Consider the following 26476-nt stretch of genomic DNA (forward strand, 5'->3'; position numbering starts at 1 on the left):
AATGAGAAGAGAGGAGACTCAAGTTCTTAACCCAGCCTCATCACTTACAGGCTTTGTGGCCTTGGAAAGTCTCTAACCCTCTCTGGACCTCTGTGTCTTCTTCTGTAACATGAGGAACTTGGATAAGTTGAGCTCTAAGACCTCTTCCAGTTCAGAGGTTTGGTGACTGGTAATATACTCCACACATCCTGTTTATTAACCCCCTCCTTTCTAGGGAAACACAAAAGAGCAGTCCAAGGCCACCTGGGGGGGTACAGCTCTTGGCAGGTGGTCTCAGAGGGCTCCTGGGGAGTAGGACAGGCACATTGGCCCTCTGCCTTACTCTTAAGACTCTTGATTCCAGGACACAATGATGCTTCCAGTATTATCCTCCCAGGCATGTTGTCAGTGCTGGGACAGTGGGGGCCTGGAGCCTGCAGGCAGAGCTAGAGAAAGGGGACAGGGCACAATTGGCAGTCTCCCATCTCCCTCCACATGCTGCCCCAGTCCTCAGAGGGGCTGTGCAGCATGGGTCTTGGGGTGGGAGGCCTCCCCCAGACAGAGCCCTTTAGTCATCTGGTCACACTCTGGGGGTGACAGGGTTGGATTGGCAGTGTTGGCTGAGAGAGCGTCTTCACCTAGATCGTGGCTGCCTCAGGCCCAGGCCGATGCCCTTGACCAGGTGTCTCAGCCTCTCAGCCCTTTTCAGCTCCCACCTTGCTACCCCACTCTGGAGTATCATCCTCCAAAGCTGAGAGGCTCAGGCTTCCGGCTGCAGACATCAGGGTCCTGGTTCGCAGCAGCTGAGTGGTGCCAGGGGTCTCTAGGGAGTCATCAATGACAACAGCAGAGTCCAGCCGTGCCATTCCTTAAGAGGAGAGAGTCAGAGGGCCCTTGGTCCCAGAGTTCATCCCACTTCTTCAGTCTGCCCAGGCCTCTGCTCCGAGGGGCAGGATCCAGACGTCATCCCAGAGGATCTTCTCTGCTGATCTGAAGCTCCTTTTTGAAACCCCCTTCTTCCCATGGGCCTGTTCCTTCCATTCAGGCACCCTAGAGGGCCCAGGCATAGAAACCACAATGGTCATGGAAGCTACTGCCTGTTGCCTCTTGCTTTAAAGAACAAAAAGAAATCCTCACGTGGGGTTCTATCCTGTGGCAGAATTGGAAATATCCTACCTCCTACAAAAAGGGCACTGTTTAAAGTAGGTATTAAAACCGGTCACTCTAGGGCACAGTGTTGGGCCACCTTGGCATCTGGAAGGGGCCAGGGCCAGCTGGCTGTACCATCGGAGGTGGGTATCCAGTTCTGTGGAGAGGGAGGGGGCCAAGATCAGAGCTCCAGGTAGCCTACGACGATCAGTATCACCATTGAGTGGGAGAAGATGATGCCAGCACGTGCAATTGGGCAGACTGCCGAGTTCTCCACCATCATGCTTGTGTCTGAAACCAACAACAGAAAGTGGGGTGTCAGTCAGCTGGGAGCTGGGCCACCCCACTCCCACCTTCTGAATAGGATGAAGTCCTTTCCTAAGGAACTTCTAGAGTGTCAGTGTCAAGATGAGGCATGTAGATAGCTGGGTGGTCTTCTCAGCCCTGCTCTTAGCATGTTTTGAAGGACCTTTGCTTTTGCTGGTCCTCAGTGTTCCCTGAGCCCCATAAAAGAAGCACCCTTACTTCCCTGACCCTCAGAGGTGCTTAGTCAGGTGGTGGTGGGGAGCAATGACAGGGTCAATTCCAGCAGAACTACTTTGCACTTGGTCCTTGCCTGGGAATAGTTCCTTCATTAGGCTTCTGGGTGAACCCTAATACTCTCAGGCTGCAGGTGGGGGAGAGGCAGCACCTCCATTTCTCACGATATGGACTTCTGCTGGGATCCCGTCTCCTCCAGGCCCTGTGGTCCGAATCTGCACCAGGGCGTAGTCAGTGTTTTCGGGTACTGAGATTTCTATCCAGTTCTTGTTGACGAGGTGGAGCATGGGTGTTGAGTGCAGGTCATTCTGGTACAGCATCTGTGGAAAGGGGTTAGCCAGGTGGAGGCTTCTGATTGTTTTTGAGACTCTCTGACTCAGCCTTCCTTCTGTTCCCATGGACCAGGAGTAAGCTCTTGAACAAGCTCCTCATGGGTCGGAGGAAAGCTTGCAAGCAGCTAATTCCTTTTGCAGACTCCTTAGGCTAGAAGGACCTGTAGTCAGTCCAGAATGCCCAGATAACTTCCTACCTTTCCACAGCAATTCAATCTACTCAGAGGATCATTTGTGTATTTCATGCCGCTCACAATTACATATCTTTGCTGCTGTCTAAGTTAATACAAAGTACTGATCCCTTGTGGTGGTGTTTAGTTACTATCAAGTCGATTTCAACTCAGGGCAACCCCATGTGTGCAGAGTAGGACTGTGCTTCATGGAGTTTTCAATGGCTGTGATCTTTTAGAAGTAGACTGCCAGGCCTGTCTTCCGAGGCACCTCTTGAGTTCCAAGTACCAACATTTCCAGTACTTAACTGTGTGTGCCACCCAGGGACTCTCTTATATTTCCTGGAAACATGAATGAGTTGTTCATTACCACTTGATGGACTGGTTTATCCCTTCCTTACCTTATAGCCAGTAACTGCGGACTCATTTCGAAAAGGGACCACTGGGTCCCACTTAATGCTAAGACTGGAGCTTGAGAAAGTCCAGGAGATGTTGCCAGGAGGTCGTTGGGGAGCTGCCAGGGAGACAGACAGTTGAAGAGACTTCCCAATGCTTCCCTACTCCACCCATTCCCCGCCCCTTTAGCCAGCCCTTTCTGGAAGTCTGCCTACAGCAGTTACCATTGCCTAAGGAATAAGCCCTATGGCAAACCAAGAGAGAGAGGTTCTTCAGAGACCACGAGTTCCACTAGGCTTGCAGCCATGTTTCTGTTCAGCGTATTTGTCTTAGCCCCACCCCAGCTCCCAGCCCCACCCCTCACAGACAGACTCACGGGACTTCATGGTCATAGCATTGTCAGAAGGGCTGGCAGGCCCAGTGCCAGCCCGGTTGTAGGCCCGAACAGTCACATGGTACTTGGTGTTAGGGTGCAGGCCGGTGACTCGGGCACTGGTGTCCAGCCCTGCAGTCCTCACTCGGTCAGCAGCTGCTTCTTTGTCCCCAGCTTTCCAGTAGCGGATCTGAGGGAGGGTACCCTAGTGTCTGGGATCAAGCTTGGGACCTCAGGCTACCCTGACCCAGGCTCTGGTCACCTACATACTCTTCTTTCCTCTTCACATTGGTCTTTGTCACTCAGCCAAGGGTCTCAGGGCCTGGACACTAGGTAATGAGCTCCATAGGGCAGGGACAAATCAGTGCTCTTTACTGCTGTCTCCTGGATGCCTAGCAGGTGCCCAGCTCAAGGAAGGCAGACTGAATGAGGCAGTGGGTGGTTGATGAATAAAGGTGGGCCTTCTGAAACTCACTCCCATTTAATTAAATTAGGGACTACCATGGGATTTGGTAGTGTAGTGGTTACGAATCGGGCTGTTAATCTCATGGTCAGCGGTTCGAATCAGGCTGTTAATCTCACGGTCAGCAGTTTGAAACTACCAGCTGTTCCATGGGAAGAAGATGAGACTTTCTAATCCCGTTAAAATTTACAGCCTCAGAAACCCTGCACAGGGTCGCTATGAGTCGGAACCGACTCCACAGCACATAACAACAACAACCACCATGGGATTTGTCTGGGTATTTGTTGTTGTTGTTAGCAGCCATCAAGTTGGTCCCCATGCACAACAGAATGAAACGCTGCCTGCTGGTTCTGTGTCATCCCCATGATAAATTGTAGATTGGACAGCTGTGATTCACAGTGTTTTCACTGGTTGATTTTAGGAAGCAGATCCAGGCCTTTCCTCCTTGTATGGAACCTGTGCTGAAACCCATTCAGCCTCATAGTAACACTCGTCTCTCCACTGACTGACATGACTCAATCACTGGACAAGAACTGAATCCAGGTAAAAGGTAAGAATTCCACCAGTGACCCACCACTTCAGTTTAACCTGCATACTGGTACTTGCAAAACTGCTTCTCAAGTCCCAACAAGTTTATGATGGCTGCTCAGTCAATGCAAATCCATTTTTAATAGCAATAATGATAATTAGAACTAAATATCATGGGCCTATTTAAAATCTTGGGCAGAGCTTGGAATTATCTGCTCACGGTGTCTTGCCTAGCTATTGTGCTAAAGTGCAGAGCTGATACTACTAGAACGGAATGAACAATATCACTAACCTGCCCAGCCTAATGAGTCTCTCTTAGGCAGTAACCTTTCTGATTCCCCCTCTTTCCTTCTCTTGTTCCACAGGTACCCTTAAGTAGAGTTATCTGTGGGCTCAGAGCTAGGACAGACTGCTGGACCCAGAGTTCCTCTGGGACTGGAAAATCACCAGGCACACAGACAGGGCCCATGCAGTTCCATGTGCAGCCTAGGGGTGCCAGGCTGAATGGAGAGGCCATAGCATCCAAAGAGGGCTTCATGGTAGATGGTGGGTGGGCAGGGGCTTCTCAGGCCATGTCCCTTCCACACTCCACTCCTCGTCCTCTACTTCCAGCACTGGCTTCTCACCAAGCATTTACTGAGTGATCATCTGCAATCTGTCTTCCCCAGTGACGTCAGATGTGGGGTTTCAGCCTGTGTTCCCAGTGCTGCCTAGACCAATCTGTTTGCCAAGTGACTGGATGATTCCAGGAGTGGCTCCTGAGCTGGGTTCTGCCCCCACCTAACCTTAAAGCCCCAGCACCCTCCTTTCCTGGGCCCGGGCCCAATGCTCACCTCATACCCTAGGAGGATACCATTCATGTCCTGTTGCACCGGGTCCCACGTCACGTTCATCTCTGAGGATGAGACTCCCTTGGCCCAGACCTTGGTAGGGGCCACCCGGGGCTCTGGGAATCAGCACAGAATGGGTTTGGACTCCCAGGGCCTCCTTGTGCCCTATAGATCAGCCCCCAACCCGGATGGTCCTGGCTAGAATTTTAAAGGAGCGCTCAGGGCACCTTCAGTTTTTCTCAGAGAACCCCCCTCTTCCATTGCCTAGCCCTAAACCAAGAGATGAGGTGGGGGGTAGGGAGGGGCAGAAATTAGGCTAATGGCTTAGAATGCAGGAGTTCATCTAACCTCCTCTAATCGAAGTGAGTTTATCTTGAGAGTATTCTCCCCAACCCCCAACTCAGTGACTAACACCCAAACCAAACCCACTGCCATCAGTTGATTCAAACCCTATAGAACAGAGTAGTACTGCTCCTTAGGGTTTCTGAGACTACAAATCTTTACAGGAGCATCTGTAAGATCCATCTCCTATGGAGCAACTGATGGCTTGAACCTCCAACCTTGCAGTTAGCAGCCCAACGCCTAACCCGCAGCATCACCAGAGTCTCACTTTAGGGACAGAAGTTCATTTATGGAGCATCTATTCTCTCTACCGCCCTGTTGAGAAATGCTATCCTCATTTTATGGAAGCGGGGGACAGAGGATCAGAGAGGTTAAGTGAGGCTCCCGAGTAACACAGCTCTGTGTTACTCGTAAGTGTCAGAGCTGGCATGCTTGCAGGGGCCTCGCACCTTCCTCAGCAGAGTACACGAGCGCAGTGAGGCTCTCCGGCCCCTCCCCACGGCGGTTGTAGCAGCGGATCTTGACCTGAAAGGGCGTGTAGGGACGGACGCTCTCATTGCTGTAGACGAAGTGCTGAGCGTCGGCGCCGGGCACCCGGGCGGTCTGCCAGCCAGCACTGCCCTGCCTGCGGAAGGACAGCACGTAGCCGAAGCCATCTCCGTTCTGGTACTCCCGCGACAGGGGCTGAGGGGCAAGAGCGTGGCATGGGCTTGGGACCGCGGGCGCGCTTCCCTGCCCATCCTCTGGCTCCGCCCAGCCTTCACGAGAGGGACCGCCCCGGTTTCCAGTGCCAGCAGCCAGGAGCCGCAAAGGGACGCAGAAGGAGAAGGACACGGTCGGAGCTTGAGTTTAGGTCCTTTCAGCTACAACCGGGAGATGAGTGAGGCATGGGTGAAGGGGAAGGCTAAGACTTGTCCCCCAGAGAACTGGAGGCACACTTCTGTTTCTGTTCGGGCCAGCTTACCGTCCAGTGGATGATGAGTTCTCCAGGGGCTCCACCTCCTCCACTGAGTCCTGAGGGGGCCACCATGGGGGCTGGCAGGGACAATGGATACATATGTGACTTGTTAAGGGGTAATGCAGCAACAAAAAACACCAAGCCCGTCTACAACAGAGGCAACCCTTCAAATGGGTTGTTTTGCCGTTTGGTACTTGTGAAGGAGGAAATAAAATTCCAGTTTTACTACGGGCACTTTACTTAACCTCTCTGATCTCCCATCTCCACAGTCCATGAAGTTGTTGTTAAGTGCCGTAGAGTGAGTTCCAACTCATAGTGACCCTGTATAGGGTTTCCAAGGAGTGACTGGTGGGTTTGAACTGCTGACCTGTGGTTAGCAATCTAATGCTTATATTACAGCATCATCCCAGGACCCCATAGAGTGAGGATAATATTTTCCTCACAGGACTGTAGTGAGTGAAATTAAACAAGACAGTGACTAGCATATATTAGATGATCCATAAAAGATAAATGTTTTTCTTCACTCTTGTTGGCTTAAACGAAATAATAAGAAATAAATTCTTGTTTGCTTTAAATTATATGGGATAAATAATCTAAACCTGCAGTTAATGCAGAAAGCTTTTCTTTGGGGGTTTCAGGGTGTTTATTATTATTATTTTGTGGCAGATTTAATTTCCTAGTTGTCTCTAGTATTAAACAACGCTGATATTAAAACAAGAATGTATTTTATCAGCTCACACAACTTGGCTGGGGATCAAAATATTTCTCCAGAAAATCTAGCAATGGAAGACTTTCACTTGGTTCTGATGATAGGTTGTTGTATTGTTAAGTGCCATGGAGTCATTTAAAAAAATTGAACTTATAATTTTGAAATTACTATAGATTCCAGGACCAGGCAGTGCTTTGTTCTGTTGTGCATAGGATCGCTATGAGTCAGTACCGAATCGACTGCACCTAACAACAACATACCAACATAGATTCCTATGCAGTTCTTCGAAATTTGGGATTTGGATTAGATGATCCTCCCATCTCTGACAGGCAATGTTTGCTTGTCCTGCTGGTGTTCCTCTCCCATGTGTATGCTGGAACTCAGTTAGGCTCCCTTTAAGGAGGACCAAGGGCTCTGCCTTGATGTTAGTTTTCTATAGCCCAACAACTCTGACCTGCTTCCCTGGTCCGGATTTTGCTGGAGGGTCCACTGGGTTCGCCAGTGCCCAGGATGTTGCTGGCTACAACTCGAAACTCATAGTCCATCCAAGGCGTGAGGCCCAGTACCTGGGCGGTCTCGGCGTTGCCTTCGATGTTGGCAGGGTCTGCAAAGCAACGGGCTTTTGTTTATCGGTTTGGATGTAGAGGGCTGGGACTGAGCCGATGACTCAGCTCTTTTGCGCCCAGCCCTCACTATGTATGGTGCCTGCGTATATTTGAGTGAGTGTTCAACATCAATTTCAGAGGTAATGGAGACATTAGAGGTTTGGGGCAGCAGCGCTAGACTTCCCTGCCTCAGTGCCTTTGCTAGTGCTGTGCACACCCTCCCTCCACTAATAGTTTCCTTGCCCCTGTAATAGTTCCCTCCCCACAATTCTCTCCCACATCTTCAACTGTCCTGGGAGCTCCGAGTCAGCTGAGAGGGCCCATGCTTGTCTCTTTTTTAAGCTCCCGCTTCAGCCCCGCCCTCTTCCGCACCACCTCCATCTGCCAATCAGCATTTTCTGGGGCAGGGCCTCACACTTACTGGTCCGAACCTGCTTCCACTTCCCAGCGGGTGGAGTTCGAGTTTGTAGGGTGTACTTAGCAATGGGGCTGTGGTTGTCAAAGCCACGGCTCCAGCTGAGCTGGACAGTGGTGTCACCGATGTCCGTCACCACCACACCTCCTGGGGGACCTGGGGGACCTGCATCAAGAGGTCCAAGTACAGTGTCAGAATTAAGCAGCTTAGTCCTCATGTGACGCTGTGGGTTAATGCGCTGGACTGAAAAATCGGTTTGAACCGCAATGTTGGCGGTTCAAGCTCACCAGTAGCTCTTCGGAAACCCTATACAGGACCGCTATGAGTTGGAACCAACTAGACGGCACAACAATTTGAGTCAACCTCTTCCAGGCCCCGCTTGGGGGGCGGGGTGGGGGTGCAGTACCAAGAGAGGACAGCAAAGTGCACAGCGAACAGTCCCCTGGGTGGGAGGACAAGGTACTAAAGTTGGACGTGGTAAATTCAGCGTTATGTGGTGGAGGGATGTGGTCACACCCCTGGTCTCAAAACTTGAGGGACTCACAGAGGCCCTCACATAAATGAGTGGATAGATTTACCAGTAGCATAGTGGTTATGAGTCGAGCTGCTAACTTCAAGGTCATCAGTTAAAAATTATAAACTATTCTGTGAAAGACGAACTAAGCTATTCTGTGAAAGACGAACCGTAATGACGCAGTGGTTAAGCACTTGGCTGTTGTTGTTAAGTGCCTTCGAGTCCCGACCCATAGGGGCCCTGTACAGGGTTTCCGAGGGTGTAAATCCTTACGGGAGTAGAAAGCCTCATTTTTCTCCCACTGAGCGGCTGGTAGTTTTGAACCACTGACCTTAAGGTTCGCAGCCCAATTCGTAACCACTACACTACCAGAACTCCTTGGCTGCTAACCAGTAAATCAGTGGTTTGAACTTAGTAACCTGCTCAGCAGGATCTGCTCTCACAAAGATTGGTGTTGTTGTGAAATGCCTTAGAGTCGTCCCTATATAGGGTTTCTGAGGAGCGGCTGGTGGATTTGAATCGCCAACCTTGTGGTTAGTAGTGCAGTGCCTTGGAAACCCTTTGGGGCAGTTCTCCTGCATCATAGAGGGTCAATATGAATTGGAATCAACTCGATGGCTTTTTTTTTTTTTTTGGTCTTTGAAAACTTATGGAATTCCAGTTGGGGGATGTGTTTAAGAAAAGTAGATTTTTCAGATTTGCTCATTTAGGCTGGCAAAGAACCATGGGCTATACTCTGTCAGAAACCCCAGCAGGGAAGAGGAGGGGAGGGCAGGATAGCACAGCCGCGCCCCTCAGAGAGACTGGAGTGGGGTGGCAGTGGGAATCCCCATCACCTCGGATCAGGACTGTGGCCTCCTTGGACGCACTGTCCACCACTGTCTGGGCCATGCATGTGTACTTCCCGCCATGGTGCAGCTGGGCGTTGAGGATGGTCAGATCCCCAATTGTCTCCTTCTGCACACAGGGGAGAGCAAGGAGAGAACAGGTCAGGAAGCAGACATGAGACAGAATTAGGGAGTTCCCTGCTATATTACAACCAAGGACCCCTCTGCACCTCAGTTTTCCTGTCTGTTCAATGGACAAAATCAGCTACTCTCTACCTAGTACCCTTGGGACTAAACAGCAAAATTTGTTATGGAAGATAGACAACGATTGTCCACATTGATAGTGTCATCTGGGAGATAACAAGAGCAGTGATGGGGAGGCAGTCTTACTAGGTTCTGGAATTCCAAGCTTGTCTCACCCTCTGCTAGATGCATGGCCCTTGGGTATCATCCAGAGAACTGTCTGCCTAAGGGAGGGTGGCTATTAACCCAAGGATGAACTTGCCATGCGTGGGCCTGAGGGAATTGGAAGGGCTTTGGGAGACTAGAAGGTGGTAATGTTTAAGGACATCTTGGGTCCCTTGTCTATCCAAGAGGAGGAAGGAGCCCTGGGGACCCAAACTCACTGCACTGGCCCTCCGGTAGTGACCCCCAGGCTTATCAAAGTCGATGGGGAAGTCATCCAGGGTCCAAGTGAAGGTGAGGTCCATGGTGGGGTCGTGGGAGGCGTGGCACTGCAGGGTCAAGTTATCCCCCAGGTTGATGTCAGCACTTGAGGGGGCTAGAGTGATCTTGGTTGCATCTGTCAAAAAACACAGGGTCCCTGGCTGCATGGGGAGAAAATAGCCCAAGCAGGTGCAAAAAGACAGGTGAGAGGCTGTGTCCTCAGCCCCAAAGAAGGAAAGAAGCAGTGTGGTGACAAGTATCTGGATTTCTCAGGAGTGTTACCCATGCTGGGAGGGACTAGATTCCAGATGGTGGCAGGGGGTGGTCTCAGACAAAACGGAACCTTGGATAGCAAGGAGGAAAATGGAGAGACAAAAGTGGGACCACAAGGAGAAATGGCACCCTGTGGTGGTTGAGCCCGTACCTCGAACAGATAGGATGCCTGTGCTGTTGGCTTTGCCCATGAAATTCTCAGCAAAGCAGATGTATTTGCCTTCATCTGACCGACTGATGTTTCTTATGGTCAAGGTGCCATCTGGAGTCACAGTCACTCTGCATCAAGGACAAAGCAGATCTGGAGTCACTGGAAGGGGAATGAGGAGGAACAGGAACTGCTAGGGGCAGGCTGGAGAGCGTACCTGCTGCTATTGACCAAAATCTCAGTGCCTTTGCTCCAGAGCACTGTGGCCTTTGGAGCTGCCCGCGGCTGGCATGGGATAATGACCTCTCCCCCGCGGGCTGCTGGAATCAGACGCCTTACGGGGTTCAGCCTGAAATCAGGGGCCATGGCTAGAAGGAAAGGGGAGAGCCCCACAGTCATCCGTGGGCCAACAGAACAGTACATAAAGTCCTTGGTTAAGTACTTTAGTTGGCCATACACGAAGCACTGTAAATGCTCTGGGTACCCAGACCATGACGTACTCCCAGCAGCTCTGCGTCCAAAGTATACCCAGATCCCAGACACTCTTAGTACCCCACTGCCATTATTTGTTCCAAACCACATAGTCTCCTGTCTGGACTACTAAAAAGCTCCTCATTGTTGCTGTTAAGTGCCGTCGAGTCGGTTCCGACCCATAGTGGCCCTGTATAGGGTTTCCGAGGCTATAAATCTTGACGGTAGCAGAAAGCCTCATCTTTCTCCCACGGAACATCTGGTAGTTTCGAACTGCTGACCTTAAGGTTCGCAGCCCAATTCGTAACCACTATGCTACCAGAGCTCCTTAAAAAGCTCCTCATTAGCCTCCCTATTTTGGTGCTTCCCTCCGACTCTTCTCTACCCAGCAGCCAAAATGATCTTTTTAAGAACATCAATCAGGTCATTTCATTCCTATTTTCAAACCTTCCAGTGGCTTCCTACTGTACTTGGAGTGCAGTCCAGCTCCTCACAACAGTTTGAAAGTAAATCTCCTTAACTGGGAAAAGGAGAGTAGTTAGTGATGATTGCATACTATGAAGAATGCAACTAGTGTTGCTGAACTGTACTTGTAAAAATGAAATTGGCAAACGTTTTATGTGTTTTGAACACAAACACAGTAATTCTTCTACCTCTCTGATCACATCTCACTCTGCTCTCTCCTTCACTCATTTGCTGCAGTTACCTAGCCACCTACTGCCCCCCCCTTCTTTTTTTCTTTTTCTTTGAACATGCCTAATTTTTCCCTGCCACAGGACCTTTGCACTTGCTGTGCATTTTGCCTGAAAATCACATGGTTGCCTCCTTCTTAACCCTCAGGTCACATTCTGACTGTGACTTCAGAAAGGCCTTCCCCATCCACTTCATCCAACTAACCCACCCCCACCTCTCATTTCTTTGAATTTTTTTATTTTTCCATCTCTCTCCACTGGCTTGTCAAGCTACTTGAAGGTAGATATCCTAACTTATGTTAACCCTTTAAGAGGTATTGGATAAATATTACTGAGTGAATAAATGAATGAGTCTTAGTTAAGCCTGAATGTAACTTGATGAAGTAAATTTCATATCCATTTTATAGATGAGGTAACAGACTCAGTGAGTTCAAGTCAGCTAAGAAAACTAACACCAGCTGACAAATTACTGGGCACATACCTGGGTGACACAAACCATTTTCACTTGACTACTAATTGAAAAGTTGGAGGTTCAAACCAACCCATCGGTGCCACAAAAGAAAAACCTGGTGCTCTACCTCTGTAAAGATTGTTGTTGTTGTTGTTAAATGCCATCGAGTCATTTCCAACTCATAGCGACCCTGTATAGGGTTTCCCAGGAATAGCTGGTGAGTTTGAACCACTGACCTTGTGGTTCAAACAGACCTTGCAGCCCAGCGCTTTATCTCGCAGCACCACGCCAGGACAAGAAAACCTTGAGAAGCAGTTCTACTTTATAACGCTTGATGGCAGTGGCTTTGGGTTTTCTTTTGTTAGTGATGGGCAGCTCCTATACACTTTACCTTATGGGCAGCTCCTATACACTTTATCTTAATCATATTTAACCTTATAACAGCCCTGTGAGTTCAGGATGACTGTTGTCCATATTTTATAAATCAAGAAACTGAGGCACAAAGAAGTTAAGTACTTGCCAAAGGCCATAGAGTTAAAAGGTTTCCAACGCTGATTGAATGACTTTGGTTTTAAATGACTTTTGCTGCCTTGTTTCTCAACAACCAGAAATGTTTCCTTTGTGACAAATAGGAACAAGTCAGAGACCCTGTCCCTGAGGTGCTTTCATCTCCTTTCTCAAATCTTTAAGTCCTCATCATATTTAGAAAGTTAAGGAAAACTGGGACTGTGTGTGTGCGTGCATGTGTGTGGGAGTAGACAGTTGACAACCCTGCCATTGGAACTCCTAAAGCCCCACTTGTATGTCCTCCGGGAAGTGCCCTGGCTTCTCTGGGTTTTACCTTGCACGGCCAGCTCAGCGCTGGCATAGATGGTGCCATGCTTGTTCTCAGCCACACACTGGTACATGCCCGAGTCCTCCAGGCTCAGCTTGGAGAACCTCAGGTCTCCAGCCTGCACCTCCACCCGGCTCTGTGGAGGAAGAGCCCAGCCCAAGGTGGGTCAGGGCAGGGCGGTCAAGGCTATCGGAGGACCAGGATGGAGGCACTGACAGGGGTGGGTGCAGTACAGACTCTAAGCTTCCAGCTCTCTGGAGGAGAGGAGGAAGAAGGGGCTCAGGTGTTCAGTTCTACCTCAGAGCCTCCTCGAATGCTGCGGGGGTGGGGGTGTCCTGGGAGGACTCTCAGAGATTACTAGGCCTCCCTGCACTCAGGAGACTAAAGTGGTGGGAGGTTATCCTCTCAGGACCACATTGTGAGCTGTGACTGGGCCCGGGACCCTCCCATCAGGACTGTCCACTGGGCATCCTTGACCAATCAGTGGCCATGTAACTTGGGACAAGAAAGAAGTACTTAGAGCCCAGAGGGGCTGCAGTGGTGGGGGTGGAGGGGAAGGGAGCAGGTAAGCACAGGGAGGTGATGTGAGAAGGGAGACCCAGGTCTCCTACCTGGGAGGCCAGAGGTTCCCCATTCCGCAGCCAGCGCACGGTGGGCCGGGGCTTGCCTGCAGCTGCACAGCCCCACCCCAGATTGGAGCCGATGTCAGCCTCCATGTCTGAGATCACCTTGAGCCATTCAGGCTGAGCTGTGGAGGGCACGGAAGAGAAAGCCTCAGAATAAACTGACAGAAGCCTCCAGCTCATTCTAAAAACAAAAAACCAAACCCACTGCTATGCAACTGATTTTGACTCAGAGTGACCTGGTAAGACAGAATAGAAATGCCCCGTTGGGTTTTCAAGGCTGTGAATCTTCACTGGCATAGACAGCCTCATCTTTCTCCTGCAGGGCTGCTGTTGGGTTTGAACTGCTGACCTGACTTAATGCTTAATCCACAGCACCACCAGGGATCCTTTTCCCCTCATTGTTGTTGTTGTTAAGTGCCATCGCATCAGTTCTGAGAGAGACCCTGGATAGGGTTTCCAAGGAGTGGCTGGTGTTTTGCTTATCCTGTAGCACCACACCACGACGCCCCCTCATTAAGTAGAAGGCAACTGCAATTCCTAGTGTGGCACTGTAGAATAAGCACTGGGTTGCTCATTGCAAAGTTGGTGGTTTGAGTCTGAATGGGAGGCACTTAACAATTGCAATGGTGCTATTTAGAACAGCAGAGGGCGCCAGCAGATCCCGGGATGGAAAGAACAAAGGGGAGGGAGAGGGAGAAGTAAGAATTAGTGCAAGAAGTGCTGTGAGCCGGCCAGAGCCTAGTCTCTGTGTTCCCCATATATACTGCAATCTTGGGGCCAGAGGGTCTCAGCAAAGGGCCTCCCCGCTCCTCCTTGCTTTTTGGGTCTGTTTTCTCAGGGGCATACGGCATACCCTGCACGATGATGCGGCCCTGGACGGTGTCACGGCCCTTGGAGTTCTCCGCCTCACATTCATAGGTGCCTTCATCCTCAAAGCTAACACTGGGGATCTGCAGGGTGGGCTCTGCTGTGGCCAACTGTGGGGATAAGGAGCCATCCACTTTGCGCCACTTGATCCGGGGGACAGGGCTGTCAGAGGAGACAAAGTCAGAGAAGGCAGGCTGGGCAGGGCATGTTCCCCTGTGCCTACATCTCCCGGCACCCAGACCCTCAGCTCTCATGTAGGTGGGCTTGGGGGGCGGAGCACAAGGGGAGCCTGCGCTGATTCTCTGGCTCCTCTCCCAGATACCTCTGAGCACAGGCAGGAAATGGGCGAGAAGCAGAGCCCTGTTCCTGCAACGGACTCTCTTGTGGGTCTGTCGCCCTCAGCAGTGACCTGGGTCTTTAGAGACTCCTTTTCCTCTCCCCACAATAGAACTTCATCTCTGCTTTCCAAAATTATCTGTGTACTAACGTAAATGGAGGGACCATTAGGTCTTAAAGGTCTAAGAAATAGTCCTCTTCTGAGTGCTTTTCATATGAATTTTCTGGAAGCCCAAAGACTTTCCACAAAGCAGAGAAACCAAAGTACAACTCACACTTATTCACTCTAACAAATATGTATTGAGCACCTGCTCTCCATTTAGTTCTGTTCTAGTGACTCCTTTCCAGGGAGAGCAAGGCGGATAATGCTTTCTGTTTGGTCATTTTGAAAAAGATCACTACTAACAACGTTCATCGATCATTTACTAAATATCAGGCAGTGTTCTAAGCACTTTACATATATCAACTCATTCAATGCTCATAACAGTCCTACCAGGTAGGGGCTCTTATTAGTGTCATTTTATAAATAAGGAAACAGAGACTCAGAGAGATTATGTAGCTGACCCAAGTGAGTGACCAGAGCAGGGTTCGCTCCCATGCACTGTGCTGGCCTGCCACTGCCTTGGCTGTGATATAGCTATGTGACTCTATGTAAGACCCCTGGCATGTGTGATGCCGGATCTGGAGAGTTAGTGCTCAGTGAGGGATGTTGGCTTCTTGCTGTGACCCGTGACCCGGGCAGTCTACTAGGCCCTGCCAGGGCCACCAAGATGTCCCTGCCCACTGTCTCCATGGCCAGCTCCCCTCCCTCCTCTGCCACTCACTTCCCAAAAGCGAAGCACTCCAAGGTGACCTGTTGCCCCACCAGTGCATAGGTCTCTGCTGGGAACCGGGCCTTGATGTTGGGTGCAAAAAGCCTGGGATCTGGAAAAAGAGAGTTTTGTACATTAGATGCAAAGGGCTCCAGGCCAGGTGCTTCTGTTTAGAGCAGACCCTGTCTTGGCAGCTGGGCCTGTTCCCCTGGAGGGCCTGAAGCTCAGGTCTGAGGCTTGGAGTGGGGCCTGAGGACGACGTGATTAACTGGTCTTCACAATCTCCTAGAGGCACTCCCAGCCACTGACCCTGCCCACCATGCCAGATGCTGACCTTCCGCAGCCAGGTTGAGCTGGGCGAACTTGCTGAAGACACTCTTGGTGGAGAAGTCCATGTGGCTGGTGGCCAGGCAGGAGTAGTTGCCCAGGTCTGAAGCATTGGTCCGGGCAATATACAGGTTCCCTGTAGCCTGGGACACGAAGTGACGCCCATCCGTCGGGATGAAGTTAGGGAATTCGTTGAGGAGCCAGCGGTAGGACAAGCCTAGGATGTGAGGAGTTTGAGGAGACCACGGGGTGCGGGTATCATGGAGCAGCACTGGTAAAGGGGACCCAATATGCTGGTGCTATACGTCAGGAGAGGGAGATGTGACTTTATTCCTGCCCTCAGAGAGCTTCAAGTCTGATGGGGAGGCACCCAGCTCCTATCCCCAGGGACCTCCTAGTGTGATGTAGGAGACACACCTTGGCCCTCAGAGATCTCCTAGTCTGAAAGCAGAAGCAGAATTCACAGCTAGAAAATGACAGGCCCAGAAACACCAAAAAGTCACTGAACGATGGGGATCCAGGAGCCAGTGCTTCCATAGACCACTCAGCACCTTTTCTTCCATGTGATCTCTGCTGAAGGTTTAGGAGCCCCTCCTGGGCTCTCCAACCTTGCCTCAGGGCCCTGACTCACCTGGGTAGTGGGCAGGTGGGTTACAAGGCAGCATCACCCCCCAGCCTTCGTGGGTTTTCACTGGGTCTCGCTCCTCCTTAGAGAATTCCTGCAGAACTGGAAGTGGAGAACAGGGGCTCAGGCATTGTCCCTCCATCCTGGGAGCCCCCTCCCCAATTCATCCTCCATGGCAAAGTAGCCATCAAGGCTGGTCTTGTGGGATCAGTTTTTCCCAGGGCCCTCTCCCCATCCTGTAGCCTGATGCCCTATGGGTCTCACAGCCAAAGCGGAGGACAGCCTCCCTGCTGACAACGGTGCCCACTGGATTGGAGGCCAGGCACTGGTAGACGCCGGCATCCTGTGCCTTGGTGGGGTTCATGATGACCAGATTGCCCCCTACCAGCTGGTGACGGGAACCTGGCTCCAGTTTCACCTCTGTGCCATTCATTTTCCACCTGCAGCAGGAGGTAGAGGGGAGAAACTGAGTCCTGGTCAGCTGGGCCCAGACCTGTACCAGAGCAAATGTAAGAAAAAATTGTGCGGTTGCCCAGAGCCTCCCAGCACCCTCACAGGCGTCTCACCTGTAGTTGGCAGGGGGGCTGGCCCGGGCACGGCATGCCAGCGTCACCTTCTCCTCGGTAGACTCCTCGGGGAATAGCAGACCCAGGGGCTGGTCTTCAAAGACAGGGCCAAAGGTGGCAGGGGATCCGCCGGCGGAGCTCCAAGCTGCAAGTGGGGACCCCACCAGGGGCCTCAGGACCTGGGGCTGGCAGGAACCTGGCCTCTGGGGTAGTGCTTTCTATAGAACTTTGCATAGAACTTTCTACAGTGGCAGAAATGCCCTAGTTTTTCACTGTCCAATATGACAGCCTCAATCTACATCTGACTATTGAGCACGTGACATGTGACTCTTCAGCTAAGGAACTGAGTTGCTAAGAAACTGAGGTGTTTTTGTTTTACTTTTTCTCCCCTCCCCCTTCCATCACTGGTAACCATCAAAAAATGGAAAAACAGAGTTTTTTATTTTATGTACTTTTAATGAAGTCAAATATTTAAATTTTTGAATGATTTTCTTTGTGTGTGCACATGTGTGTTGTTAAGAATATACACAGCAGAACATATGAGGGAGCTTCAAAAAGTTGATGGGAAAATTCCATTATTTTCAGTTTCATTTTCCACAAATTTTTGAAGCACCTTGTACACCAATTCAACCTGCACAAATGAGTTAAATATAAATTTAAATAGGCAGGCCCCAAAGAGCCCTGGTGGCACTGTAGGTTAGGTGTTGGACTGCTAACTTCAAGGTGGGCGGTTCAAGCCTACCAGCCACTCCATGGGAGAAAAATGAAACTGTCTGCTCCCTTAAAGATTTACATTCTCAGAAGCCCTAAGGAGAAGTTCTGCTTTGTCTTGTAGCGTCACTATGAGCTGGAATTGACTTAATATCTGTGGGTTTTTGTTTTTGTCTTTGGTTTCGGTTTGGGGCAGGTCCCATCTGGTCAAGTTAGGTAGTCCAGTCAGTCATCTGTCCTACCTTTGGGTATACCTGGCACTGGGCTAGAGACTAGGTTGCAAATGGATCGACACAATCCCTCTTTTGTTAGGCACTTGTGGTCCATGCAGGTGGTCAGTGCTGAGAGACAGAGTCAAGGTCAAGGTGCTGGGGGCTCTCAAAATGGAAGCAGTGGACACTGCTCAGGAACCACTACAGTAGGTCTCTCAGAAGAGATGATCTAAGGGTGTGAGGTGGGTGTTGGAAGATGCATGTGAAGCTTCTGATATCACAAGGGTGACAATATGTGGACCTTCTAGGGGCAGCCTGGCTCCATGGAAGATGCTCGGGCTTTGGGGGCTAGGCTGGGTTCTTATTGGCGGTGGATTTTGGGTAAGTTATAGAATCTTTCTGAGCCTCAGTGTGCTCACCTGTGAAAGGGCAAAACTCACCTCCTAGAATCCACGGGAGGGTGGAGCCTACACAGAGATGTGCTTAGCTAGTGTCTACAGGACCCACACATGGGCTAGGTAGAGATCCGGGAAGGAGGAAGACCTTGTGGTGGGCACGTCCATTTGTATGAAATGCTCATGTGATGATTCACGAAAGAGAGGATCAGGAGAGGAAGTGGCTGGGTCATGGTCATACAGTGGGTCTGTGGCACTGACAAGTCCAGACGTCTTGGGCTCCTGACTTTATGGGGACAATGGGGATCACCCACATACATGGACATCTTTCTCCATGAACCACTGTCCTGCTTTATGGGGCAGGGGCATGGAGGGGCAAGGCCTCACCCCTGCCTTTCCACAACAGTGGGCAACTCTGATTGCTGACTGGTGGGGCCTGGCACTTTGCCATATGGTGTCACGTGGTAGCTAGACCTTTCTAATTGGCTCTTACCCCTCAGCACAGCTGACTTCAGCCCCTCCTCAGTGGGTCATAGGGGGAGGGATTCCCCGTTAACCAATTAGTGCCTGCTCTCCCAGACCATTTAGTAGTTAGCCTGCTTTGAGGGTTTGGGGCCTAAGGGGCTCCCATGCCACAGCTGAGGCCCAGACCCGGGCCCCTGGGAGTGGGGGCAGCTGTTAAGTAGCTCTCAGAATAAAGAAGGAGCAGGGCTCCCAGAGATGGCCTGATACAGGCCTCCCTCCACCCCACCATCCACCACTATCCCTCACTGCCCCCCCAGGCCTCGGAGATGGAGATGCATGATGTTGAATGCCTCATCTTGGCTGCAGAGCCCAGCTTAATCCCAAATTAATGATGGTGGTAGAGATTAGGCGCCGCTGTCCCAGCTGGGACTGCTGGGAGGGAGGGGAGGCAGGGCTGAGGAGGCAGCCAGGCTGCTTGCTGGGAACCACCTTGTGCAATAGCAGTTTCCAGGAACTCTGTCTGGGTGGTAGGGGGCGGTGCAGTGGGCGCAGGACACACTGATGCTGTGAAGCTGGCTTTCTTCCTGAAAAAGCTTTCTCATCCACACACCCAAGTATTCACAGACACACCCCCCATGCCTCTCACCGACATGCCCTTTCTTACATGCACAAACACATACCACACATGTACACATGCATATCTCTCACACCTACTCAAACATCTAGCTACACACACATCTGTCCCACACTCACCCAAGCACATGTAGTTACAAATGTTCATATATACTTACTTGTAAAGCCTTGAATCATGATTTGGTTCTTTAGACTGCTAAGGAGACCTGATGCACTGCACAGCTAACCACAAGGTCAGCGGTTCAAACCCACCAGCAGTGGTCCTTGGAAATCTGATACTGGATCGCTGAGTCGGAACCTACTCGATAGCACTTAACAATGAGGTACCTTGGAAGAAAGGCTTGTCGACCTGCTTCCAAAATCCCTATGGAGCTGTTCCTCTCTGTATGTTGTTGTTATGTGCCGTGGAGTTGGTTCCGACTCATAGCGACCCTGTACAGGGTTTCTGAGGCTGTAAATCCTTACGGGAGCAAAAAGCCTCATCTTTCTCCCACAGAGCAGCTGGTAGTTTCGAACTGCTGACCTTGAGGTTCACAGCCTGATTCATAACCACTACGCTAACATGAGCTGGAATCAACTTGAGGACAACTAACAACATAGCGAGCCTCACAGCACAGAGCAATGGCCCTCAACCCCAGCCACTCTGCAGACTACCCATGAAGCATATGAAAAAATTTGGAGTCCTGGGCTTCTGGTTCTGTATCTCTGGGGTGGGAGCAGGTCCTGATGATTTTGACGAGACACTGAGGCCAAGAATCATGGCTATTCTGCTTAAGGATGCTGGCTGCAGGTGGGGGTGGGGAGATGGGCAGGGGACTGAGACTGGCCTCTAGGTAGATTCAAACCTGCAAACTTTCAGTTAGTAATTGAGCACGTTAGCCACTTGCACCATTGTGTCCTAAGGCAAGAGGCAGCTGGGAAACAAGCAGCCACCCAGCACGCCCAGGCCCAGTACCCACCAGGCTGGGAAGAGCTGCTTCCTGGGAGTCAGGTCCCAGACTGCTGCTTCTAAGAGCAGGCTATAAGAAGCAGGAGACACCCAGCCCAGAATGGGAAGGAGAGAGGTTCCTGGGTTCTCCAGTATTTCCTTCCCTTAGGGACAATTTGGAGTCCTGGTATAGCACTGTGGGTTAATGCACTGGACTGAAGGTTAATTTGAACCGCAAGGTCAGCGGTTCAAGCTCACCATCCACTCCTTGGAAACCTATATGTCAGAACCAACTTCACATCGCTTAACAACAACAGGGACAATTTGGAGTCCTGGTGTGGCAATGTAGGATAAGTACTTTGAAATACTCAACCACTAGGTTGGTTTGAACTGCAGGGTCGGTGGTTCAAACTCAGTAGTTGCTTCTTGTAAACCCTATGTAGAGTCACTATGAATTGGAACCAACTCGATGGCACTTAACAACAACAACAGGGTAAATTTCAGTACTGGAGGCAAGAAAGCCAAGGTGCAGGGGCCTGACCTACCGCCTCCCAGAGTTTCAGAGAAACAGGCATGGAACACCCCCTACCCACTTGTTCCCACCCCACCCAATGGAGGGGCCTCAGTTCTTGGTTTTCCTTACTAGCCTGCCTGGGATTGCCACTTTGGATTTCAACAAACAAACAAACAAACAAACAAACCAAAAAGCCCCAAACAACAGTGATTGAAAACCGTATGGAGCACAGTTCTACTCCGACACACATGGAGTACCCATGAGTCAGTACTGACTCCATGGCAACTGGATTTTAAGGCATAAGGAGTCTCTGAAAGTGTGCCAGTGGAGTCCCTCCCTGAGGGGACAGGAACCTGAAATTCTTGAGGGGGGGAGGTGGAGACTGAGGCTGAACCCCAGGAGGACTATGGAGGATGAGTCCTCCTTCCACAGAAGAGTACCTATAGATCAGGCAGAGGGACCCTCAAACCAGGAGCAGGTGGGCTAGGGCCTCCCCTCCAGCTAGAGGGCAGGCTGGCCCTCTGGCTTCTCCTCCCCAGCATCCTCTCCAGAGTCTAGCTTTCTCCCAACTCTCGCCCTTCTGGTTCTACCAGCCTCCCACCTCCTCCAAAGCAAGCCCCTCTCCTCCCCTGGGGTGAGACCATTGGCCTGGGTCCCTCTGCTTTTACTTGAGCCTCCCCTACTTTGCCGCCCCTACTCAGTCAGTTTGCCAGGCTGCGGACACTGCCTTGAGCAGCCCTTACAGAGCTCTGGAGTCTTTGGCCCTGTCTCCTCGTGCCAGGGGCCTAGAGTATCCCTGCTCAGCAGAACTTTCTGGAATGATGCAAACACCCCACAGTCCATATTGTCCACAGGGCTACAGGACACAGGAGATGTGACTAGTGCAACTGAGGAATTAAAATGTTCAGTTACCTTTCATTTTAAGTCATGTGTGAATACTGGCGGCTCAACTAGCGCAGTCTTAGAGGCTACACCCCTGGACTGATATTATGGAGATCTGGTTGTGCCTGAGTGGAGCAGTTTGCACTTGACTACAAACCTAAAGGTTGCAGGTTTGAATCCACCCAATGGCACCACAGAAGAAAGGCCTAGTAACTTACTTCCATAAGGACTATAGCCAAGAAAACCCATGGAACAGTTCTGCTGTATAACTCATGGGCTTTCCATGACTAGGAATCAATTAGACAGCAATGGGTTTGCTTTATTTGGTTGTGCCTGGTCTTGTTAGTGTAGCAGTTACGAATCGGCTGCTAATCTCACGGTCAGCCGTTCAAAACTACCAGCGGTTCCACAGGAGAAAGATGAAGCTTTCTGTTCCTGTAAAGATTTATAGCCTCAGAAACCCTGTACAGGGTTGCTATGAGTCAGAACCGACTCCACGGCACATAACTATCACCACCACCACCACCACTTTTGCTATTTGACCCGGCACAAACCATTCGCCTTCTCAGGGCCTTTCTTTCTTCACCTATAATATGGAGACGGCTTATCCTCTTTCCTCCCAACCTCAAAAAATCAGAAATGGGAGCACTTATGGGAGGAAATGTAGGTGCTACAGCAATGCAATCAGTTATTTCTGTAACCTCATAATAATAGCAATGAGAGAACGACATAATCTTCCCTGCTGGGCTTCGGCCAGTCACCCTCCTACCTGGAGAAGAAAGAAGGACTGCGGCAGCCAGCAGGAGCAGCAGGGGTGGGTTCCTCCTGGCAGGTGTCCCCATGGTAGATGGCCCAGGCAGATTTGGAGAGTGGAGGAGAGGAGCCTCGGTCCAGCGTGGGGCTTTGACTGGACTGGAGAAGGACCTACGGAGGCAGCAGGAGGAGAGGGCTCTGAGTGGAGGCCCACTCTCCCAACCCCATGCACATCTGGGTCAGTAATGCTTTTTTACCTGGGCCTGCTGGAGGGTGAGGGGAGGTGGGAGCAACCAGAGTTGCTCCGGTACTCATCCTCCCCCCACTCCCACCCTAGGGGAAGGGGCTTGGCTATTACCAAGCTTTCTCTTCCCAGGGCTGAGTGCCTCCTACTGGCCCCCTGGGAGTCTGGCTCTGCCCTGTGGCCCCCCCTACTCCTGCCAGCGGGGTGCTGCTCAGGAAGTAGAAGCAGTGGCTAATTGGGAAGTGAGAACCCACCTCCTTGCATCAAAACGTTTCTAATAGCTCTTAGTGCCTGGTCCACAAGAGAACAGGGCTAGGGCTTTGGGGAACTAGTAAGATCTTTCTGTAGCAATTGGGGCATCTGCCTGGGATGGGGGTGGGGTAATAGGCCTCTCTGAGAACTGCATTATGTCTCTCAGGACCACCTTTGTTTCCTAGCAGTGAGGATGGGTCTCACTGGTTTGTCCTCATCTTCTCACCCGATCCCCAGGTGAGACACTTATATACTTTGCAAGGTGGAGCTGTGGCCTTGGCCCCATTAGGCCCAGATGGACTAATGGCTAATGGGCCAGAACAGGCTTTCTGGGTTGAAAGAGTTAACACAGCCCCCAGAGGAGTCTCTCTTTTGCACAGGATGAGCAGAGACTCATTTATTTAGTTTCATCTTAGAGCTTTGGCGAACTGCTCACTGGTGGGTGCTAAGGATGAGTTGGAGGCTGTCCCATCAGTCTGAGAAATGAGGTCTTCTCCTGTGAGGAGAGGGCAGGGTGCAGGGCTGGTCTCTCCCCACCCCTCCAGGCTGACTTCTGAGTTCTGGGAGGAGTGCGGAATCTCAGCGCCTGGTTTTGGGTGAGTGAGTCTGAGCCACCTGCTCCCTCTCAGAGCAGTCACAGAGCAGCTGGGATTCTGCTTCTCTGCACTGCCTGCCTCTGCTGAAACCTCAGAGCAGGCGACCACCACCCGTCTGTTAGTCGGTCATACTGGGGTGGCTTGTGTTTTGCTGTGATGCTGGCAGCTAAGCCACCGCTATTTCAAGGTGCCAGTAGGGTCACCCATGGTGGACAGATTTCAGAGATGATTCTAAACTAGGACAGAGTAGGAAGAAAGGTGATCTACTTCTAAAAATTAGCTAAGGAGAATCTTTTAGATCACATAGGAACATTGTCCAACATAGTCCTGGCAGATGAAGACACTCACAGTACCCAGTGACCACAACAATGGACTCAAACACACCAACAGTCATGAAAATGGGGCAGATCAAACAATGTCTCCAACACTAATAAGAGCAGAGAAGGGGACCTGGCAGGTGGAGAGCCTGCTGAGTGATCTCCAGCAAGTCCTGTGCCATCTCTGGGTCTTGGTCTTCTCATTTGTAACACGAATGCTCTCCCAGAGCCCTGCCAGATCCAACACTGTGATGCTCCCATGGTGCCCAGGGCCTGGGAATGCTGTCCCCTGGATAGGGGGCGGCCAGTGGGGGCAGAGAAGGAAGGCTGCTGATGAAATAAGGCTGCCCTTGGCATGGTGACAGAGTCTGAATACCAATGCAAGCTCAGGGACCACCCTGTCTTACTTCATCCTCTACACTCTTGCAAACAGAACCCCAAGCCCCTTAAATCTTCATATTCAACAGCCACAGCTGGCACTGAACTAGATAGGGGAAGGAGGGGGGAGACGTGGCCCCAGGGCCTGTCAGGGAGGAGTCAGGAGCCTGGAAGGGTGGGTGTTTGGGTAGGTGGGTAGGTTGGGGTTGAGCAGATGGCATGTCCCTCCCCCACCCCAGCTCAGATCCACTTCAGTTTGTAAGAAAAGGGGAGTCCCGGGTGCCACCTCTCCCTGACCACCTGCCCCATCCTGTCCTTGCCACTTTCATTTCCTGACTTGAATCCAGCAGACAGTCCCCCTTGCACACCCAGCACTCTTCTGTGCTCCGTGCACACCCTTCCTAGACAAGGCCCCTCATCCTTCAAGACTCTGTTCACATCTCTACCCACATCTGTGCTCCTCCACCGAGCCCCTGTGTGCACTCAGTTAGAACTCGTCAGTGGTCTTCATTCCAGCGCTCACTGTGCCCTGCCTGTGGGATGTGTCTATCTCCCAGGGGAGAGACCATGTCTTGTTCATCTTTGTATTGCCTCAGCCTAGCAAAGTGCCTGGCACAAAGGATTTGTTTCTTGTGTTCTGCATTTAATGACTGAGAACACCTATGGCTGCATGCCTCTGGGAGCCAGTGGGCACACACTCGGGCATATTACCTGTCCTCACATTCACACACACTCTCAGACACACTACGATGCACCGACACACAGATCCTCTCATGTTCTCATAACCTCTCATACAATTTCACTCACACTCAGACACACTACGATGCACCGACACACAGATCCTCTCACATTCTCATAATCTCTCACACAATCTTACTCACACACACTCCCAGACACACTCACATGCACTTACACATATGTATAATCTCTCACACAGTCACATAATTCACATGCATTCTCATACACAGTCATACATGCACATTCATAATCTCTTACATGATCACGCACACTCACACCGCATTCTGTCAGCCGCATTCTGTCTCTCACACAGTGGTCTCTGGGGTCAGCAGGTTGTCTGGTATCTCACAAGCTAACCTCTAGATACTGTCTAATACAGCGAGTTCTCCTCAGGATAGGGAGCCTCTGGGACACTGTGGAACAATCCCAGGCTTTTGAATCAGACAGGCAGCAACTGACAATTCTGACTTTGTCTCTTAACAGCTTTGGGAAATTGGACTAGTTATTTCCCCTCACGGAGCTTCAGTTTTCTCATCTGTCAAGTGGTGATTATAACCTTATTATATAGAGTGGTTCTGAAGGTTAAATAGGGTGGTGGGGTGCCCCACGGTGGTTTTCACACTGTCTGTAGTAAGGTCTCAGGTTGTTTACACTTGCTCAGAAGCCACAATGGAGGAGAGAGAGTAAGGGTGAGGCTCTAGACCAAAAGCAGATCCACTTATATGTGCTTCATCTATTGGACTTTCTGGTGAGACTCTCTTTAAAACAAAGGGTCCCACAGCTCCAAGAGTTTGAAACTCACCCCCCTGGCTCTAGTATGCCAAACCCTGGTGTCTGGCATGAAGGAGATGCTCCATCATTTGCTCCTGGTCCTTTGTCTACCTGCCAGTCCTAAAAGTTGGGCCAGGAGGCAGCACATAGCTGAGGAGGTGCTCGTGCTCGTGCACTACCCTTAATGTGTCAGAGTGCCTAGCTGTAGCCAGGGGCTGAAGACTCAGGCAGGAGTCTGCTGCTGCATATGAGTGAGTGTATGTGTGAGATGTGGGTGTGTCTGTGTGCGGTATCTAGAGGTCCCTGTGTGTCTGAATGTGTCTCTGCATGTCTACTCATGTATCTGTGTCTGCATGTGCTTATGTGTGGCCAACGTGTGTGTGTGTGTGTGTGTGTGTGTGCCACACACAGGTGTCCGTGCCCTGGCACTGGGTGTAAGGGCCCACCTCCTTGCTTTGTTTCCCTGAGATTCACCTCCGGTGGTCAGACCCATTCTCCATTGTCAGAGATCATGGATAATCAATCCCAGTATTCATCCTAAACTTCCATTGAGTCCAGAGTTTTATTAGTCATCTCCCTGACCCAAGTGCCTTGGGTCCCCCAGATTGAGACCTGCAGCCTCAGAGGAGACATGGGTGCCTCTTCAGGTACCAGGAGGCACTTGAGTGAGTTTGTCTTTGGGGAGCATTAAGGAGCGATCAACCCATCAGATATATACTGAGCTTCAGTGTGTGCCTAGGGTTTGGAGGAATACACATACATATTCATTCAGACATACACTCACACACACTCTCACATCCTCACACACATACAGTACTCACACACACACACACTCAGACATACACACACACATACAAGAAGT

General features: G+C 50.9%; 1 protein-coding gene across 1 annotated transcript; it reads right to left on the minus strand.

The window, feature by feature from the left end:
* Window positions 1-908: 908 nt before the first annotated feature.
* Window positions 909-22460, minus strand: CNTN2 (contactin 2 (axonal)). The gene is made up of 22 exons (XM_006834089.1): window positions 22335-22460; window positions 16826-16970; window positions 16524-16699; window positions 16266-16361; window positions 15642-15851; window positions 15320-15419; window positions 14146-14321; window positions 13278-13414; window positions 12673-12802; window positions 10435-10585; window positions 10221-10348; window positions 9757-9932; window positions 9140-9260; window positions 7796-7954; window positions 7224-7373; window positions 6067-6137; window positions 5552-5786; window positions 4764-4876; window positions 2943-3129; window positions 2572-2684; window positions 1820-1988; window positions 909-1419 (listed from the first exon to the last, which is right to left on the minus strand). The coding sequence occupies exons 1-22, from the start codon at window positions 22405-22407 to the stop codon at window positions 1310-1312; spliced, it is 3126 nt and encodes a 1041-aa protein (XP_006834152.1). The 5' UTR covers window positions 22408-22460; the 3' UTR covers window positions 909-1309.
* Window positions 22461-26476: the final 4016 nt, after the last annotated feature.

Source organism: Chrysochloris asiatica, unplaced genomic scaffold (assembly GCF_000296735.1).
Source record: "Chrysochloris asiatica unplaced genomic scaffold, ChrAsi1.0 scaffold00009, whole genome shotgun sequence".
Taxonomy (NCBI): Eukaryota; Metazoa; Chordata; class Mammalia; order Afrosoricida; family Chrysochloridae; genus Chrysochloris; species Chrysochloris asiatica.

Excerpts from the sequence above, each read along its gene's own strand:
- CNTN2 (XM_006834089.1), bottom strand. The coding sequence starts at position 22,407 with ATGGGGACACCTGCCAGGAGGAACCCACCCCTGCTGCTCCTGCTGGCT. Across the intron at positions 15,852-16,265 it reads CCCACCTGCCCACTACCCAG|GCTTGTCCTACCGCTGGCTC; the intron begins GTGAGTCAGGGC and ends CTCACATCCTAG. Across the intron at positions 6,138-7,223 it reads AATCCGGACCAGGGAAGCAG|CCCCCATGGTGGCCCCCTCA; the intron begins GTCAGAGTTGTT and ends TGTCCCTGCCAG.